The sequence below is a fragment of the Globicephala melas genome, chromosome 7 (genome assembly GCF_963455315.2).
Source record: "Globicephala melas chromosome 7, mGloMel1.2, whole genome shotgun sequence".
NCBI classification, from domain to species: Eukaryota; Metazoa; Chordata; class Mammalia; order Artiodactyla; family Delphinidae; genus Globicephala; species Globicephala melas.
Genome location: NC_083320.1, coordinates 61,310,790 through 61,332,177, shown reverse-complemented (window position 1 = coordinate 61,332,177; position 21,388 = coordinate 61,310,790). Strand labels below are relative to the sequence as shown.

At 38.6% G+C, this 21,388-nt stretch overlaps 1 protein-coding gene across 5 annotated transcripts in view; it reads left to right on the top strand.

The window, feature by feature from the left end:
- Window positions 1-4,834: 4,834 nt before the first annotated feature.
- Window positions 4,835-21,388, top strand: part of ERICH2 (glutamate rich 2) — a 31,850-nt gene continuing 15,296 nt past the window's right edge. Inside the window, exons 1-4 of one of the 5 annotated variants that reach the window (XM_030852142.3) lie at window positions 5,108-5,126; window positions 15,670-15,700; window positions 15,909-15,957; window positions 16,186-16,222. In XM_030852142.3, coding sequence (XP_030708002.1) covers window positions 16,207-16,222 — 16 coding nt within the window. In that variant the 5' untranslated portion in view covers window positions 5,108-5,126; window positions 15,670-15,700; window positions 15,909-15,957; window positions 16,186-16,206. Of the gene's footprint in view, window positions 5,127-15,667; window positions 15,701-15,908; window positions 15,958-16,185; window positions 16,240-21,388 lie in introns of those variants that run through there. The other 4 variants (XM_030852185.3, XM_060301485.2, XM_030852190.2 and 1 more) reach the window with 4 other exon arrangements.

Here is a 21,388-nt window from a genome sequence, read left to right as displayed (position 1 = left end):
GAAATATTTATATAGACAGAACCATATGAAGTTGGTTGACCATTTTTCATTCATAAATGGCAATTTCATAGGGTTCAACCTTATATATGAACATTTAGTCGTCAAAGAATAGTAGGATGTGTGTGTGTGTGTGTGTGTGTGTGTGTTTGGGGGGGATTATTACCTTTAATAACCTCTACTATGAAATTCCCTAAATGCATTGGTTAACTTACATGATGTTTCTTGGCCAAAATTAACTACAGAATATGTTAAATCTAGTGTCTTATAAGAATGTATATGTTATAACTTGGGTTTAGAAAAGTCTGCCTTTAGGTTAAAAAGTGTAAAGATACAAAATGTTTCACACAGGAAGGTAAATGAAAGAAATGTAGAAAAGCCTTATGTTTACAAGAGGAAAGCTGGAAATAGTTAACATTTTAACTGTGAGAGGAGGAAGCAGGGCAATTTACATATACTTCAAACGATCTCACACTATTGAGAAAACCTGCAAATCCTGCAAAGAATTAGAGGGAAAAGCCAAAGTCAATACACTTCAAATACCCTTGATGTTTCACAGACACTAACGAGAAAGCATCTTCTGGGTAAGTTCACACTTTGCACAAAATAAATATTAATTCTGTTGTTGGTAATTTTCCAAAAAGTTAATATTTTACAGTTCAGAATTTTATTCCTTAAGTTTGCCTTTGAAGCTGGAAAATTGCTTTTTGAAGTTATGTTTTCATAATCCTAGGAATTCAGTCCAAGAATGAAAGATGCCATTAAAGATTTATTTACAAAGATGTCATCAAAACCTTTTTTTTTTTTTTTTTTTGCGGTACATGGGCCTCTGACTGTTGTGGCCTCTCCCGTTGCGGAGCACAGGCTCTGGCCCAGCTGCTCCGCGGCATGTGGGATCTTCCCGGACCGGGGCACGAACCCGTGTCCCCTGCAACGGCAGGCGGACTCTCAACCACTGTGCCACCAGGGAAGCCCCAAAACCTTATTTTTATAGTTACTGTTCACCACTTAAATCTTATGCCTAGCGTAGTGTCTAATATAAAATAAGCACTCAATAAATATTCTTGAAAGAAGGAAATACCGGAGAGGAGTCAGAAATTTCCGAATTGGAGACTGGTTGAATAAATTATGGATAAATTGTGGTTTATACATACTATGTAATGTATAGCCACTAAAAATGTTTTTGAAAACTTATTAAAGACATTGGGGACATATTAAGACATTGGAGAGAATGTTAAGCAAAGAGGGATGCTAACAACGTGTACGCTATCTAATACAAGTTTTATAAAGTAAATATACACATGCACACAAAAAGACTAGAAGGAAAAATAAAATTATTGACTAAGGTGGTTTTTATTGTTTTCTTTGTTTCTCTTCATCTTGCAAGCTGTCTGTCATGAGCATGTACTACTTTTATAATCAGAAAAACACTAAATGTTAAACATTTTTTATGATGCTCTGCTAACAATTAGGTCTGTGATAAAAAAAAGTTAACTATTGGGCTTCCCTGGTGGCGCAGTGGTTGAGAGTCTGCCTGCCGATGCAGGAGACACGGGTTCGTGCCCCAGTCTGGGAAGATCCCACATGCCGCGGAACAGCTAGGCCCGTGAGCCATGACCACTGAGCCTGCGCGTCCGGAGCCTGTGCCCCGCAAAGGGAGAGGCCACAACAGTGAGAGGCCCGTGTACCGCAAAAACAAAAAAACAAAACAAAACAAAAAAATTAACCATTAAAAATTGTGAGTTTAAGATAGTTGTCGTGGGGTGATTCAACATTTTTATAAGTGTGTTTGGCTTTTCCCCTTCACTTTGTTAGAATAAACTCTCACTAGATACATACTTTTGTAATTTATTCAGCGGCCTGAATGCACCAGCCAGAGCTAAGTTGTGCTCTACGTTTGAGTATAACACCAAAAATAACTTCTGTACAAAAGTTACAGAGGTAGGTAAATTCTTTCTTTTTTTAAGCTTGCCATCCTTTTATTCACTATAAAATACACCACTTATTTCCACATTGCTTAGTCCTCTGCCTACAGGTGTAAAGCTCCAAAGCATCCAAAGGTCTAGGGCCCCAGAAGTGGCCAAAGTCACTCAGTGTTTGAGGAACAGTGACATAGAAGCCCACAACTGATAGAAATTATACACCAGTGGTGACATTAACCACAGAATATTGAGGGGCAGGGACATCTCCCCTTCTCTCATAATTTTTTTTTAATCTTCCAGTTTTATTGAGATATAACTGACATACAGCACTGTATAAGTTTAAGGTGTACAGCATAATGATTTGACTTACATACATCATGAAATGATTACCACAATAAGTTAGTGAACATCATCTCATGTATATACAAAATTTTTAAAAAACAAAAGAATAATGTTTTTTCATCAGAGAGAAATAAAATAACCAACATGAGTTTAAATAGGCCCTGGGCCAGGCACTTTACCTAATGATGTTTAATCCTGACAGCTACCCTGGATGCAGAGACTTTTATTCACATACATAATATTATAGTAAAAGTAATCATAATAGCTAAGCATTATTGATCAATTGTCATGTGCCAGGCTCTGTGTCAGGGGCTTATTTTCTCTCAGTTCATGTTCTGAGCAAGTAGTCTTATCATCCCCACTTTGCACTTGAAGACCCTGGCCCAAAATGGAAACCATATCTCTTTAACCACTTCTCCATGTGGAGAAAATATTTTTATTCTCCAAGGTCATTAAACCATTTTTGTCCCTTCTTTCAGGAACAATAAATAAATAATGAGGGCTTCCCTGGTGGCGCAGTGGTTAAGAATTCGCCTTCCAATGCAGGGGACACGGGTTCGAGCCCTGGTCCAGGAAGATCCCACATGCCGCGGAGCAACTAAGCCCGTGCACCACAACTACTGAGCCTGTGCTCTAGAGCCCATGCTCCGCAACAAGAGAAGCCACCGCAATGAGAAGCCCGCATACCACAACGAAGAGTAGACCCTGCTCACCGCAACTAGAGAAAGCCCACGCACAGCAACGAAGACCCAATGCAGCCAAAAATAAATAAATAAATAAATAATGAAATCACTACATTCTACAAATGGGCTTGAGCTCTTCTGTTGCAGGAAAGAGGGGTGAAGAGGAAGTTTAATCAGTTAGATTTGGGGTTTCTTACATTTCCTTGGAGCAGGACAATGGGAATTGTCAGACATTACCCATTTATCAACAGTAAGCAAATTCATCAAAACGAATGTTTTAAAAGGTATTGATCAAGAAATATAATGAATTTTCCTTGGCCTTTATTGAACAAAAAGTCTTCAGTCAAACTTAAGATATAAGGGTGTTCCTATGACAGAGGAGGTAGTAGTTTGCTATGTCCTTATCAAGCTAGGGATGTATTTGTCAAGGATTTCACTGAGCGCTCTAAAAAAACATCTATGCTGAAACTTCCATTCTGGCTTTTTCCCTTTGCCTCTTTCCTACCATCCAGGGCTCCAAGGAGATTTAGAGTGAATGGGAACAGATGATTAAGAGAATTTTTTTTTAATTTATTTATTTTTGGCTGCGTTGGGTCTTCGCTGCTGCGCTCAGGCTTTCTCTAGTTGCCGCAAGAGGGGGCTACTCTTTGTTGCGGTGCACGGGCCTCTCATTGCGGTGGCTTCTCTTGTTGCGGAGCTCTGGCTGTAGGTGCGCGGGCTCAGCAGTTTTGGCGCAGGGGCCCAGTTGCTCCGTTGCCGGACCAGGGATCAAACCCGTGTCCCCTGCCCTGGCAGGCAGATTCTTTAACCACTGTGCCACCAGGGAAATCCCAGGAGAATTTTAAAATAACAGAATCTCCGTATACCCTTGGTTCCTGAAATGGTCCACCTGGTTCCATTTTATTAAAATATAATTATAAAATTCACCATTTTTTAAGCATCTCTATATGTCAGAACTTTATATACTTTATGTCATTTGAGTCTGACAACCATCTACCAAAGTTCATATTCCCAGAGGGCACCTAAGAGGTTAAAGAGCGATTATACCTCATATAGCTATTTAGTGAAATTCGCATCCAGATTTGATTCCAGAAAGTGGGCTTCCTTCAAAGCACGGTGCCTAGCAACAAATCGACCCTGGTGACTCCCTGCATCCAAAGTGGAGAAAACCAATTCCTTTCTAGAAGCCAAGCTTGAGGGACAATTAGAATTTTCTAATAGAAATGCTCTCCACCCTCTTCTGTGACCAAACCACTTATTTAAGCAGTAAAACCTTCCATTGGCCAATGTCAATTTCATATCCCCCGCTAGTGGGAGGGGAGGGTCCCTGGTTCTAATCATTTGAATCTGATCTGTGGGGAAACACGTCCAGAGCCCTCCAGGAAACCCATAATCTTTTCAGAGCGACCTAAGGTTGGGGGAACAAGTCCTGCAGGGTTCATCCACATCCACGGACAACCCTCTCTCCCAACTCAAGACATCTTTTACTCCATAGGTTAGGTTTAAAACACCAACGAATCCGCCCTGCCTTTTCCCGTCTCCCCGCCATGAATAAGATCAGGTATGGACAACGAAATTCCAATCCCCCTCCATTCTGCCCTTTTCAGAGTAACTGGTGCACATGCGGACTCTCAAGTGAGTGTGTCCGACGGTGCATGCAGTCAATTCTCTGCACGGTAGGAATCCAACCGCCGACCTCTACTGGCCACGGGTCACTGGGGGCGTACCTTCCTAGACTCCCGGGTCATGCTCCGCCCCCGCCCTGCCCCGCCCCTCAGCCCTGCCCCGCCCCTCAGCCCTGCCCCGCCCCCTCAACCCTACCCCAGGCTCGCCCCGCCCCTTCCCCCTCGCCCCTACGCAGCTTCCTAGTCTCCCGGCGCGCGCAGTCTCGTCTCCATGGCGACGCGGCGTCTATGGCTCCTAGCTCCCAACACCAAGCCGACCAGGAGCTGGGCTAGCTTTCTGTGTCAACCCAACCCTTCAAAGCTGGTCGGCGTGAGAGGGCAACAGGCGAGTAACAGGCGCTTATTCGACCACGGTCGCCCTCATCATCCCGGAGAGCAGCCTGACCCAGTCCTCACCTCGGACTCCCCCAAGCCCGGCGCCTGAGCTCGCAAACTTCTCTGCCTACTCCAGGTTCAGGCTCTGGCGCCCCAACGCAGCCGAGGCAGCGCGCGAGGAGGTAGGTTCCGCGCGGCCGGAGGTGCAGCTCGTAATTGGCTTCCTCCTCTGGCTACAGTCGGGCACTGAGAAAGGGATATTTGTGTCTGGGTGGGTGTGATAACTGGGCAGTTTTGACAGACGTGTCTACACCACCATTCTCTGAGCTGCCGAGTCGCACGCGCCAACTCCTCCACCCCCCCCCCAAAAAAACAATGAAAATAGCCACGTTCTTCCATCCAAGGGCTTCCGGCTACTTCCCTCTGTCCGCAGGCACCACCACCCCCTTTTCTTTTCTTACTTTTTTTTTTGAAACTTCTTAATGGCCAATAGGAGCGAGCACTCAGCTGGCTGTAGTTAACACGTCATTACTCCCTAGTCGACTTGCCATAAAAAATTTCTGTGGAATTTGAACAAATCATTTAACCTCCCCGGGCCTTGTTTTTATCTTCTGTAAAATGAAGGGCTTGGACAGCGGATCACTTCTAAGGTCTAGTCTCAGCCTTCTGTGAGATAACGAAATTGACTTGAGATTTCTAAAATCAAGATCCTGGGGTCTTTTGACTACTCAAACTACTCTACACAGTGCCCCTATAGCATTTTAGTTAACACATAGCATCACTATAAATTTATCGTCTGACTTCCCAGAGGGCATAGGTGAATTGCAGGAATCTGTTATGACCCCCAAGAGACCCTGGAAGTTGCTTTTTAAAAATAAATCTGAAAAAGACACTGAAAATGTCTTTTGATTTGTTTTATTCTCCTAAAAACCAAGTACAATGATCACCAAGTCCACCTTGTTAAATTTTTTTTTTCTAGTTGAAGTTTTGTTTTTTTAAATCTCAGGAAAACAATAGCACACTGCTCTTTAAGTGTTAAGAGTTTACCCAAGCTGAATCCAACACCTTTTGTAGGATTCCACTGCACCACTCCAGAATTCCACAGCTTCCTACCTCACCACCACACGCATTCAGCACCACCATTTGAGCTCAGTCTTCAATGTTTTCTCCCCCTTCATTGCCCAAGCCAGGCCCAATTATGCACTTAGAACGGACTTCCTTAGTCAGAGTTCAGCTTCCGCACTGTCCTTGCTAGGCTGTAGGTAATAATAACAATAGTAATAGGAAGAGTTGGAGTGATTATCATTGTACTAGGAGATAGGTGCTACTGTTATTTATTATTAGCCATTTATATTAACCCTCACAGTAACTCTGTAAGGCAGGTAGTATTGAAACCACTAGGTGGCGTTTGGGGGGGCTCCAAGGAGCTCTGGTGCTTTGTCTCCATGAAGAAAGAATTTAGCGAGAGGCAAAGTGATAGATAAGAAGTGATTTATTAGAACAGGACGCCCGTGAGGCTTACAGGAGGGCAGGCGAGAGGGTGCTGTGCCCAGAACTAAGTGAGCTACAGTTTTGTAATCAAAGGAAAAGTGGGGAAGGGGGAGCCCCTCTTCTTCCTCATTCTTGAGTAGACATTATGCTTCCATCATCAGTTCCTCCTCCATGTTGGGCGGGGGGGTTTTCTTATCCCTGCATGGTCAAACTGAGACTCTCATGGTGCAATGGAAATAAGCAAAAAGGTGGTAACATATACTAAAATATGGTAAATCATCTCAAGTTTCAGTATAATGTCACCTTTTCCTTATATGTTTGTTTTTTATGCACGCAGAAGAGTGTGTCCTAAGAATCATTAACTTACTGAGGTCACTGGGCAGGATGTGGGTCTCATTCCACTATTGTTTTATTGTCTTGGGGCTTGTCTCAGGCTTCTGTTGCATGGTTTTGTTGTTAAGCAAACCTGCCTTCTTGAGTGATCATTAACTTACAGGGGTCTCGCATACTTTTTTCTTTACTTGCAGTCCCCTGGGGGATTAACTATTTAATCACTCTGTCCCTATTTAATCACTCTGTCCCTATCAGTATTTTTATTCTCATTTTACACTTTAGGAAAGTGAATCATAGAGGGATTAAGGAACTTGCTCAAGATCACACAGTTTGCTGGGATTTGAACATAGGCAGTCAGACTCCAGAGTCTGAGCTCCTTGCACTATATTCTGCTGTAAAGGAAATATATAAAACTTACAGATAGTATTTTTAATTATGAATGTAACTGATAGATGATCACTGAAACCATTTTATACACATTTGAGACTATACAATGAAATATTGCCCTCTGCCTGTCCTATTATGTTTCCCCACTAAGCTCCTCCAGGATGGAGGGTGGTGCTTAATCATCTCTGTCTCTCCTCACCACAGTTTCAGGGCCTGAGCATGTAGCTGCCTACTTATTAAATCATTCTTTGCCTATTAGAATAAAAAGTAGCTTATAAAAACAAATAGCACAAAAGGATAAAATAATTGCACATGTGGGATGAAACAATATATCTTTCAGTGTTATAAGAGAAACCTAAAATGAGAATTTTGTGAAATCTGAATTTTAAATATTGGTAACTCATTTTATAAATCAGTTTTCTGAAGCTTTATAGAATCCAAATAAAACCTATTTGGCCCTATTGGATGCTGGTTAGTGAACACTTACCTGAAGAGTGGGGATATGAGATGTTTTACATTCTTTTTTTGGTACCAAGTCTTTATAATCTGGTGTGCATATCTCAAATTGAACTAATCATGTTTCAAGTGCTCAATTGCCACACATGGCGTGTGGCTACCATGTTGGACAGCAAAACTCTAGTTTAATGTGTACTTTTCCCTTTGCTTTCTTGTTGCCTTCCTTCCTGTTCCATTCATTTAACAGATATTTATTGAGCACCAGTTTGTGTGACATGGAGTGGATTAGGTACTAGAGTTTTTTGTTTTTTTTTTAATGGCTTGAATTTATCTGTTCTTTGTAGCCAAAAAAAACTAGCTGAACTAACTAACCCCTCTTCCCTGGGGTTTTGGTTTTTGAGAGAGGCAATTTTTCCTTAAAAGCTAGAACCCTATCACATAAAACTTAAGAATTGCTGGGAGCCATGTTTTGCATTACTTATGGAAAATCTGTCTGCAATGAGAGAGAAGAATGAGACCCAGGTGGGGAGAAGCGGAGGTGAACAAGGGAAAGCCCCCACCTAAGCCCTGTCCCCACCTAAGCCCCACCCTCTCCTTGAACACAGCTGTAGCCACTGTGTCCTGACTTCCACGCAGCTTGGGTATTCAACTCATGGATTCTATGAGCCAGGGCATCCCGTTTTGTGCCTGAGCTACCTTGAGCATGGTTTCTGTAACTTGCAACCAAGAGTCCAGGCTCACACAGCTAAGAAGCTAAGAAGCAAGACCTTTCTTTTAGAAGGGAGTCCATGATGACCCCCCACCCTGCTGTGACCTGAACCCCAAAGTACATTTTTATTTACATAATATACAGAATTTTTCAAACATGTAATCACATAATTATGCCTTTTCAAATCATTTTGTCATGTACATTTTTATACTTATCTAATATCTAAATACACTCATCTTCTGATTAATACTACCTATCTTTCTATGTAAGTCTTTCAGTACTTTTTTTCTTAAAATAAATCTATATCTGCTTTTCCATAGCTCTTTTCTTAGAATTATCCTTCCCAATTCTATGGGCCTTTTTAAAAAATTATATGAGCATTCTAAAGCCAATTAAATTACTTTATATCATTCCAATGGTTTTATTCAATCAGTGAATATCTGAGTACCTTTAAAGTGGTGTAGCACCCACACTCATGGGTAACAGCCAGTTTCTGCTCTCCAGAAACTTCTGGCCTGGTGGTGCATTCATTCCACCTCTCTGTGCAAGGAAATGCACATATTGTATATGTGCATTTCCTTAACGGATTCTTTTCCTCTACCAGGATTCTATGCTTGGCCTTTTCTTCTTCTACATAGGTCATGCCATCCATCCCCACTTTCTCACAGTTATCCCATACATCGTCTTTTCTCTTGAGTTCTAACTCTCTTTTCAATAGAACACTTGATTTCAGTTGACCTCCAGGCACCTTCAACTCAGAATTTCTGAAAACAAACTCATTATCCCCCAGAGTGTGCTCCTCTTCTGGTCCTTATCCTGGTCATCCAAGCTGGAAACATCAAACTCTTTTGTTCTCCCTTCTATGTCCACTGAGTCTCAGTTTCACCTCTCTTTTTGTTCCAAGTGTACCTTCCTGGCTTTGTGCATCATCATTTTTCCCTAGACTAGAGTTTGACAGACTTTTTCTGTAAAGGGCCAAATAATAAGTATTTTAGGCTTTGCAGGTCATACAGTCTTTGTCGAAACTTTTCAAGTCTGCCACTGTAGCTTGAAAGTTCCCATGACAATGTACAAACAAATGAGCATGCCTGTGTTCCCATAAGTTTCATTTATAAGGGTAGGCAGAGAGTCATATTTGGCCCATAGGTGATAGTTTGCCAACCCCTGCTCTGGGCTGTTGTAATAGCCTCTTAACTGGTCTCTCCAACTCCCATTCTCTCTCGGATTTACCCTCCACAGAATTTCTTTTCTAAGATAGATCTAATCATATGATTGTTATTCAGAGCCTGGTTTGCTCTCCATTGCCTACTGGTTAAAATATTTAGCACATGACAATAACTTTTAAAATTTGATCCCACATACAAGAAGCAGGTAAAGGAAAAGAATCTATCAAGGAGATGCACATAAGCAATATGTAGACAGATAACTACAGAGTGGTGGAATGACTTACCACCAGGAGAGGCTACATCCTCTGCCATTCTCTAACACATGGCAGGAGTACTCTTCCCATCTACTGACTTGATCTTGACTTGGTTAAATAAATGCCACCTTCACTGTGAAGCCTGACTCATTGTTGCCGCATTGCAGGTAGAACTGATCACTTCTCACTCTGTGCTCCCATGGTCTATGTTAATTCTAGTGTTGTAGCTCTTATTACGTGACAGCAGGTATGTTAGCTTCTTTTGGTTTCAAGGAGTAGGAGCTGTATTCGTCAAGGTCTCTTGGTTTCAGATGACAAAACTCCAGCTTGTTTTGGCAAAAAGAGAAATCAGTTGGCCCATGGTAAAGACAGAGGTTGATCTGGAAACAGGAACTCAAATACCATCAGGAATGTGTCTGTGTCTGTCTGTCTCTGCCCCCCCACACACTCCACCCCTCCTCCATCCCTGTCCTTCTCTCTACCTCATCTCTTTATCTCTCATATCTGATTCTCTTGTATATTCTGCTTCACTCAGGCCACTTTCTTCCTGAAACCTAGAACCGTAGCAGTTGAAAGCTCTACTCTCATATTCTCTTACCTTTGTGACAGTTCCACTTGGAAAAGCCTCAGAAAAAGGTGTGGTGAACTTAGCTTGGATCACAGGCTCAATCCTTGGTTCAGTCATTGTGTTAGCTTATGAATTACCATGATGGGTCTGTGCTAGGACAGCACTGCTCTTGTGTTCAAGGGGGATGGATCTGTCAACCACATAAGGGGGGATGAGCTATAGGCAGACAATACCTTATTCTAGGGATATTTGTAGAAATTACAATACGTGGCGGGATATAGCAAACCCAGAGAATAGGCCTCAGAACTGGATTCTGGAACTTGAAGGTTGTTCAGGGATAGTTCTGTTGACTGGACTCTCTCCCTCTATCTTTCCAATTCTGCCTCCAATGCCTTCTGACTCTCCTTGGGTATCTTCAGTCCATGAGCTCAAAAAAGAAGGGATTTGAGGGACTTCCCTGGTGGCGCAGTGGTTGAGAGTCCGCCTGCCGATGCAGGGGACAGGGGTTCGTGCCCCGGTCCTGGAAGATCCCACATGCCGTGGAGCGGCTAGGCCCGTGAGCCATGGCCACTGAGCCTGCGCGTCCAGAGCCTGTGCTCTGCAATGGGAGAGGCCACAACAGTGAGAGGCCCGCGTACCGGAAAAAAAAAAAAAAAAAAAAAAAGAAGGGATTTGACTGATCCTGTTTGGGCAGTATGGAAAATTACATTGGAGCCCCTAGAGGGAAGCATTTAGTATATTACTTTGAAGCTTGGTCTGTTCCATATATATAGGAAGTTAGTACTTTGTTTCCCCTGTAAAATTCTGAGCTTCTCTTGTATCCCCAGAGCTTATCACAGACATATCTGATACATACTAGGTGCTCATCAAACGTTTGTTTTAAATAGACATTGAATACTACATGAAAGTTAGGAGTTACCTAACTGTATTGTTCCTATTACCACCCGGATTGTTGAAAGACATCAGGAGAGTCTGCCCATGTTCCAAAAGGCAGAGGGTGTATTTGGTAGAGAGTCGAAGTGCTGATTAAATGAATATTGTGATGTTAACATTAACCATAATCAGTAGTTATGAATCTACAAGGTGTGCACTTACATACTGTTCTTTCTGGAAACCATGACTCCAATTTGAACAGGTACCACTGGGTGGAGAAGAGAATTGAAGTAGCACAAGGCCAACATAACAGCTCACATGCCTGTAAGAGGTGGATAAACAAAGAGGTGGATACAAACGATATTGCAAATTTTACATCGTATTTTTTAAATAGATAATACATTTATTTTATTTGAAGTTCAAGAGGTACAATGGATGTAAAGTAAAAAAACTCCCTCCCACCCCAGTCCTGCAGCTATCTCTATTTCCTCCCCAGTCAACCAATATTATCAGTTTCTTTTATGAAAACATTTCCTTTCAGAGAGATTTTTTTGCTATTAATACTCATTTGAAAAATACATAGTTGTGCAATGGCCATACCTATTTCTGACCAATTATCAGTCTCTGCTTTAACTGTACCTGTGTTCTCAATTACTCTCCTTTTTCCCTGGAGTCAGTGATCTTTCTAAGCAAGTATCATTACTTTAGGGCTTATGTGATTAATTAATTAATTAAAGGTCCTTAGAGCTAGTTTGCTTGTCTCAATTGCAGTAAAGCCTCCTTTTTGTTTCCCTAAGCAATCTTAATCAGCCCCATAGGGCAACGTCCCAGTTTTTCGTTTGGATAAAACATCAAGTTGTTTCTACCATGTCCCTCCTATGTGCCGGGCACTGTGCTAAACTCTTTACCCAGATCATCCTATTTAATCCTTATAATGATCCAATGAAGTTGGTACCATTGTGATCCCTGATTTACAGACAGAGGGACTGAGGCCTACAGAAATTAACTCACCCAAGCTTACATGGGAAGTGGCAGAACTGGGATGTGAACCCAGTGTCTTTACTCAAGAGCACAGCTCTTTTCTTTTTTTTTTAAATTGAAATATAGTTGATTTACAATGTTGTTTTAGTTTCTGGTGTACAGCAAAGTGATTCAAATATATATATGTGTATATATATGTATATGCACATACATACATATATGTATTCTTTTTCATATTCTTTTCCATTATGGCTTATTACAAGTTATTGAATGTAGTTCCCTATGCTCTAGAGTAGGATCTTATTGTTTTTCTATTTTATATATAGTAGTTTGTATCTGCTAATCCCAAACTCCTAATTTATTCCTTTTCCTACTTTCCCCTTTGATAACCATAAATTTGTTTTCTGTATCTGTGAGTCTGTTTCTGTTTTGTAAATGAGTTCATTTATATCATGTTTTTAGATTCCACATATAAGTGATATCATATGATGTTTGTCTTTCTCTGACTGACTTAGTATGATTATCTCTAGGTCCATCCATGTTGCTTCAAATGGCATTATTTCATTCTTTTTTATGGCTGAGTAATAGTATCCCATCATATATATATGATGGAATATTATATATTTATGTTATATATATATTATATGTAAATATACATATATATATTATATATATATACCACATCTTTTTTATCCATTCATCTGTTTATGGACATTTAGGCTGTTTCCATGTCTTGGTTGTTGTAAATAGTGCTTCTATGAACATTGAGGTGCATGTACCTTTTTTGAATTAGAGTTTTCTCAGGGTATATGCCCAGGAGTGGGATTAGCTGGATCATATGGTAGTTCTATTTATAGTTTTTTTAAGGAACCTCCATACTGTTCTCCATAGTGCCTGCACCAACTTACATTCCCACCAACAGTGTAGGAGAGTTCCCTTTTCTCCACACCCTCTCCAGCATTTATTATTTGTAGACTTTTTCCATGATAGCCATTCTGACCAGTGTGAGGTGATACCTCATTGTGGTTTTGATTTGCATTTCTCTAATAATTAGCGATGCTGAGCATCTTTTCATGTGCCCGTTGGCCATCTGTATGTCTTCTTTGGAGAAATGTCTGTTTAGGTCTTCTGCCTATTTTTGGATTGGGTTGTTTATTTGTTTTTGTTTTGGGGCCATGCCTCACAGATTGGGGGATCTTAGTTCCCCAACCAGGGATTGAACCAGGCCCTCGGCAGTGAGAGTGCAGAGTCCTAACCACTGGACTACCAGGGAATTCCCAGGTTGTTTGGTTTTTTTAAATATTGAGTTGTACAAGCTGTCGTATATTTTGGAAATTAATCCCTTGTTGGTTGCATTGTTTGCAAATATTTTCTCCCATTCTGTAGGTTGTCTTTTTGTTTTGTTTATGATTTCCTTCGCTGTGCAAAAGCTTTTAAGTTTGATTAGGTCCCATTTGTTTATTTTTGCTTTTATTTCTTTTGCCTTGGGAGACTGACCTTAGAAAACACTGCTATGACTTATGTCCGAGAATATTTTGCCTATGTTCTCTTTCAGGAGTTTTTGGTGTCATGTCTTAAATTTAGGTCTTTAAACCAGTTTGAGTTTCTTTTTGTATATGGTGTGAGGAAGTGTTCTAGTGTCATTGATTTACATGCAGCTCTCCAGCTTTCCCAACACCACTTGCTGAAGAGACTGTCTTTTCTCCATAATATATTCTTGCCTTCTTTGTCGTAGATTAATTTACCTTAGGTGTGTGGGTTTATTTCTGAAGAGCCCCAGCTCTTGAGTATTACTCCGTACTGCCTCCCAAAGAATTCAATTTTATGAAAGGAGATTATGAAAGGAGGTAGGTAATGATAAAGCTAGGTAATGATAAAGCTAGACCTAGCAGAGACTGGGTTTCCATCAAGGGCTGGGATCTGCTCATCCTAGGTTTTTCTTTACTAGGTAAAAATGGGAGGAGAATTTTATGCACTGATGTTTCATTCAGGTAAAGGGTAGAATGTAGCAATCCATAAAGACCCTAGAGCTAGAACGGAAAGGAAATCTCTAAATATAAAGGGGAGACCCAGACATACGGGTACCCACAGAATGTGGGCATCTGTGGTATGTAAGTACCTCTCAGGAGAGGCCATCTTAGATTTCTTCTGTTAAGATCTTATTTGGTTCATTATTGCATTGTTTGGGCTTCTGAGCTCCACTGCTGTAGAGAATCAGGAGTAAAATCTTTTATTTATCCTAGAGTTTGGTCTTCTACAACTGTTTTTCCCAAAAAGATGCCTTGTTTTTCTGATGGACTTTAGCTCTCTGTGAGCTTCTCAGAGGGATAATCAAATTAATACATATATAATGTCTGGCTTGATCAGGGTTCCCCAGAAAACAAAGCCTAAGGCAAAAGTTTGTGCACTACTGCTTTATTCCAGAGTGCAAATCAGTGTGAGGGAGACACATTTAAAAAGAGAAAAACTTAATGCAAATAAATGAAGCTTCTCTTTTATTGTCTACAGTTTTGGTTCTGAATTTTATATTCCAGAAATCCCTAGGTATTACTACTTATAATTTTTAAAGCCTGGCTTGTGATATGGGGACAAGTGTTAGGGGAGGAGAGGCAAGTGAATTATTGCTTATGAAAAATTTAAGTGCGGCATCTCTCATACATTAAAAAAAAACCCTTAAAAATTGATTTTTCTCTTTACAATTAGAATGAAATTTATCCAGGTATATAAAGGGCTAAGTTATAGGAAAATAAGTCTATATAGACTAACTTTAAAAAGGGACACATTCAAAGAGAAAAACATTGTAAGTATTAATAAACTCATAAGGGAACTTATAAGGTAAGAATTATATTTTTAAATGCATCTTTGGAGAAAAATGTTAATTTCTAAATGCATTTGTTGAAATAATATTTTATTAAAAATACTATCTTGAAATATCATGGAAAAACTTCTAGTTCTGGCTAATATATACTCTGTAAAGGTGTTTTTAATAACACGGATAAACTGGAATGTGGCAGGAAGTTTGGTTTATGTGTTGTTTTACTTTGTTAAAGTGGGAGGGGAAAGCAGTGTTGTAAACATACGCCACACTGAACTTATGGTTTCTGGGGGTCAGCTCAGTAGGAAAGGGGCACCTCAACCTGCTGTATTGTATTTGGATCCAGATCTAGGGTCCAAGTTACATAAACCCAAAAAGGTAACAGAGAATTAGAGGCTAATTTAATACATCACTTTTCTAACATGCAAAATTTTTTCCAGTAGCTCTTTTTACGTAAACTCCAAGGTGAACGGGGAAAAGGGGAAGCATTAATTTCTCTAGGCTTTTTTAAAATCTCATTTCATAAACCAGAAGAATGATGTTTTTCACTTAGGATGAAAGTAATGATACTAAAAACAAAATCAAAATACATGCTTACTACCCTGCTGACAGACCGAGTTCTGCATTCTATTTTATTTATATTCTAAATTTATACAAGTGTTTAAAGAAGTAAATATTTTGGTTTCTTGCAGGAATCATCTAGACAAGACAGAAGCTGTAAAGGTAATAGTATATAAAATAGTTTTTAGAACGCTTTAGTTCTATTTTACCATCAGTTTATATAGTTTTGGAACAATTGGCTTTAGTATAAAATTACATTTTAGCCTAGATAATAGAAATGTTCATATAAAGGTTATGAATAAATTATTTCAAATACCTCAAACTAAAATAATACTGATAATGCTAGTTTTTATTTCTGCTTCTCTTTTAGGCACCAAAATAAGGACAGAATGGCCAATTGCTAGTGTTTGATCCAAAGGGTAAATGATTTATTACTTAAAAAGAATATGTTTGACCACTCTTTTGTCCTAAATATTAAGAAGATAGTCTACAGGAATAGTTGAGTGTGGTTGAAAGACTTAGCAATTAAATCCTTTATTATACTGTCTGTCACTCAAACAATGCCTAAATATTTGCCAGTCAGGAATTTCTATTAAGCACATCACTACTGATAAAATACTGGGTTGATTTTTTTTCTTTTCTTTCAGAAAAAGTGATGATTGAACCAAATGGAGCAATGTCAGAGTAAGAAGATGTCTCTGGTTGTGCATCTGATCTATCACATGCCTTTTAAGCAATTAGAACTAGATAATGCAATCATTTGTCACCCAATTAAATTTTAAAGTCCAGAAATGCATGGATTAGCACTTAGCTTTTGCTTCAGTCAAAGCAATTGTTACTTAGATAAGAGGACATTTAAAATGAAAACTGAATTTTGATAAAAATGTAAGGGTATAGATAATATTCAAACCTACTTTTAAAATGCTTAAACAGCAAGTATTCTGTATTTTACTTATATAACTTTCATCGCTCATTCCTGTTTCACTTTGATACTTGCTCTCTTCTTTGAGAATATCATTTTAAAGGAATACTTACCTTAAAATCAAACAGATTCTTTGTTTACTATGAGAAGAACCATTACTACTAAATTAGGAAAATAATCACCCTATCTAGTTGAAGAGATTGATATTAAAAAAAGAATCATAGTCCAGTTTCAATTTGGTAGCTAAATATTAAGTACCTGCTTTGTTCAAGGCACTGATTCTGATAATTCATCAGAGCCCTTCCTGATACGATCATCTCCTCTCCCCTTAAAAAAAATTCAATTATTTATTCCATGAAAAATTACACTTTGAAAGTTGATTGTAAAACACATTCATGGGGATCAATTATTGATAAATTGGCAGGTGCCATTCTAGTGGGATTCTATTCAAATTGATACTATTTTGAATTATTCTGAATATTATTGGCTGGGAAAAATTATACCTTATGCAACATATATTTCAATTTTCATACTGTCAAAGCTAAAAATTAAAATTAGGGTCCACCTTGACTTTTGTTGTAAATTATATATTAAAGATGTATTTTTATACTAAAGAGAAGGTAATGTATTACAGATCAATGACAGACTCTGTGCTTATTTCAGATTAAATGTTATAGACAACCAGAAAAAACTAAATGCCCCATTAAGTATATTAATCTGGATGTAATTATATATTATATATCCTATTACATGGTTGAATATCTTTAAATTAAAAATCTAAGAAAATTTTAGTAGTCTTTGAGGGAAATAGGATATAACTTTCAGTAATACTAATGGGAGTTAGTAGTCATTAGTGAAAATACATTCTATCATGTCTATGAACCCCAATGTTCATAGGCTGTGATAAGCAGTGTGGAACTGGAGCAAGGGGTAACCCACATCCTGAGGTAGTTAAAACCCAGGGGTAAATCAAATGCAGTCTGGGCCGAAATAGAAAAGCAGAGTGGTGGCCTGTTCTCTTGATCTCATTAATAATTGCATCTGTTTATCAAACTGCTTTTTGCAAGGGCAGTATGATCATGTTCCCTTCACTAGCAGAGAAGAGTTTAGGTTTGGGTTTGGTTTGGTTGTTGTTTGGAGTGAGGGACAGAGGGATAGGTAGGTAGCCAGTAAGCTTCACAGGTGCATGGCTTTGTTACCTCAGGTACTCCACCCAGAGGTGAAGGTAAACAGAGCCAGTCCTGGAAAAAAAAAAGATCAAGTAGGAAAACAGAAAATCATGGGGGACCTTTACTTGAGGAACAGTGTGACTGACCTACAGAGTTGATGGATTTTCTCAGTATAGCTTTACATTCCACTCTCCACCCTGCTTCTGGCTCCATAGTCTGACAGGCAAGGGGAATTTCCCAAAAGGTCCTATCCAGGTTGGATTAGGGAAAACTAGAAATTTTCTTTTCCCACCAGTTCTTTGCTTTAATCTGCTGATTGATTCTTCATTCTAATCAGAGCCACAAGGAGTGTGTGAACTTTATAAACCAGGAGTTTCAAACTTCTCTGTACACAAAGCCCAAATAATTCATTTCCGTTTTTCCTCATGGATCCTCTCTGTCAAAGATTTTGTCTACCCAAAAAATGGCACTTAATTAACAAACTGTTTTCAGCAGTAAAAGTAAAGTATGTCTTTAATGCTGGACAAAGTGTTATAGATCTTGGACCTTTGATCTGTTGGTTTTTCGTCAGGCTTTCAAGTACACATAAAGATGTGAGGGGAAAATGGGTAAAGCAAACCCACAGCACTCAACTCTTGGAGTTTGAAAAAATTGCATCTATCGGTTATTCCATAATCGTATATTTTATCTTTTCTAAAATGTATGACACATTATTTTTTACTCCCATTTTTACACTTTAAGTAAATGCCTCTTTAGATGCAGACCAACATTGGCAAGCAAACTTTATACCTCACCAACACAAGTCTCTCTAAATGTAGCGAAGACAGTCTCAGAAAAGTAAGTTTTAATTAATTTTGTTTTTAGGCTCATGGTTTTTTTGGGTTTTTGTTTTTGTTTTTGTTTTGACCGCACCTCGCGGCATGAGGGGTCAGGGATCAAACCCTTGTCCCCTGCAGTGGAAGTGCGGAGTCTTAACCACTGGACTGCCAGGGAAGTCCCTCATGTTTGATAAATGTAAATCATTTTAAAACAAAGTTTAAAATATAAACTTTAAAAAATTATTAATTCCAATAGAAATCTGGGGACATTTCATAAATATGCCTAGTGTGCTTAACATACTAATTAATTCTAAAACCTAGGTTATCCACCCTCTGGTGTAAATATGTTCCAGTGGGATATCTAACTTGACTAACTCTCTAACCTTAGTAGATACTAAAGTAAATACTTCCCATCTTCCAAAGTAAAAATTTGAATTTTTCCTCAATTGTAATTGTATTTAAAGAAAATATATTTTAGAGTATGCTGGTTATCTATTTTTGTTAAATGGTTAGAAGCATTGGTATCATAAGTAATGTCACTTTCTCAAATGAAGTCAACAGATGATAGTTGAAGAGCAGGTTGGAGTTTGGTCCTCTGCTTCTTTGAGACTGTATACAAGATAGACTTTATATCAGAAAGTGAGCAGAAAAGGAATTCACATTTTACTGTTAAAATGATGATTTGGTCACTTCTCATATGTATTTTTATGGCATGTTCACTGCTTCTCAAATAGTAATATCCTATTTATCTTCAGGTCATTGAGTATGTTGGCTTCCTCCATGTTAGGACATTAAGATTATTAAAGGCATTTCAAATTATTCAAATATCCAGAACTAGACTAGCTAAATTCCCTTCTTTAGTGATATAACTTAGTGAATATATAAGTACCATATTTCATAGATTCTGAAGCATACATATTTTAACATCTCTACTTGACAGTACTTTTTCTTTCTTAATGTCTTATGTCTTATAATGTGTAATATAATATGTCAGTATGTCTTATAATAAATAGGTGACAAATGTCTTATAATAAATAGGTGATATCTTTGGATGGACCTAGAGATTATCATAATAAGTGAAGTAAGTCAGACATAGAAAGACAAATACTATATGACATCACTTATATGTGGAATCTAAAAAATAATACAAATAAACTTATTTACAAAACAGAGACAGACTCACAAACCTAGAAGACAAATTTATGGTCACCAAAGGGGAAAAGTGGGGAGGGATAAATTAGGAATATGGAATTAACAGATACACACTACTATATATAAAATAGATAAACAACAAGGTCCTACTGTATAGCACAGGGAACTATATTCAATATCTTATAATAAGCTATAAAGGAAAAGAATCTGAAAAAGATACATATATATATATGTGTGTGTATATATATGTATCTGAATCACTTTGCTGTACACCTGAAACTAACACAACATTGTAAATCAACTATAGTTCAATATTAAAAAAAAAGAGGAAGAAAAAATGGTATCTTAGATTCAATGAAATACTGTAATTCGTGGCTGGGAAAAGGCAGTGAAGTCCTCCTTTTATCTAGATTAGATATTAGAGCGTATGACTTCTAGTAATTACTTGTGGTGACCTTTGGCATAATAGGACTCTAACCATGCTAGAAACTGGATACTTAAGTGACTTCTCAACTTTTCATGTGTAGGGTTTCTTCTTGGATGCTCTCTTTCACAATTAGAAAATCAAGGAGGGCAGAGGTAGAAATGTAAATCATCTTTGCTTTGTATTTTTCATCAACAGAGTGGGGTTTTGCTTTAGCAGCATATACTGGGGAAGTGAAGATTCCATTCCCTCCCATAGTATTAAGAATATAACAAGCTGTTCAGCATACTTGCTAAAGCACTGTACAAATCACTAACTTTACTACTAATGTTCTAGATTCACATTTCGATAGGGATAAAACAGAGCTACTATAACTTAGGGGAAAAAATAATAACACTTTACATCTTTTTATATCTTTCCATGAAAACTAAAAGTTGAATTTTTTAAACTCAGTAAAGGAGACATATTAAAAGAATCACATTAAAGGAGATACAAAAAACGAAATTGGGGTTATTTTTCCACCAGCATGGGTGCCTGTCTTTGTAAACAGAGTGCACCACACAAGACTCGTCTGTCTCAGTGTGTTATCTGTTGACAAGAGGTATCAGGCTTGAAGGCTAAAAGAGAAAATTAACCCATTTTTATCTCAGCCATTTAATGAAAAAGCAGGCTACTTTGTATTATGACCAGGGGTTAATATTAGTGTTGGACTCCATAAGCATAGCATTTATTTTTTTTAATTTAAATTTATTTATTTATGGCTACGTTGGGTCTTCGTTGCTGCATGTGGGCTTTCTCTAATTGTGACAAGGGGGTCTACTCTTCGTTGTGGTGCGCAGGCTTCTCATTGCAGTGGCTTCTCGTTGCGGAGCACGGGCTCTAGACACGCGGGCTTCAGTAGTTGTGGCACACGGGCTCAGTAGTTGTGGTGCATGGGCTTAGTTACTCCACAGCATGTAGGATCTTTTCAGATGAGGGATCGAACCCTTGTTCCCTGCATTGGCAGGCGGATTCTTAACCACTGTGCCACCAGGGAAGTCCCAAGCATAGCATTTAGCAACGGTAAGAACTGACTTACAAACTTGAAAAAAAAAAACCTGAAGGCTAGTATTCCTTAAATAGTTTTATTCCATCATATCACAATGATATGCCAGGAACATTCAGGTAATGGATTGCTTATATACTCTATGTTAACTCTGAAAAGATTCTAAGAATCATTACACAATGACAAATACCCAATAGAAATAGAATTTTAATCATTAGTAAAACTTATTTTTAATGCTTTTCCACAAAGAAGATATTGCATTTTAGCTATTTATTGTTGGTGTATTATATTGTGTGTTTATATTAAATGTGTGTATGAAC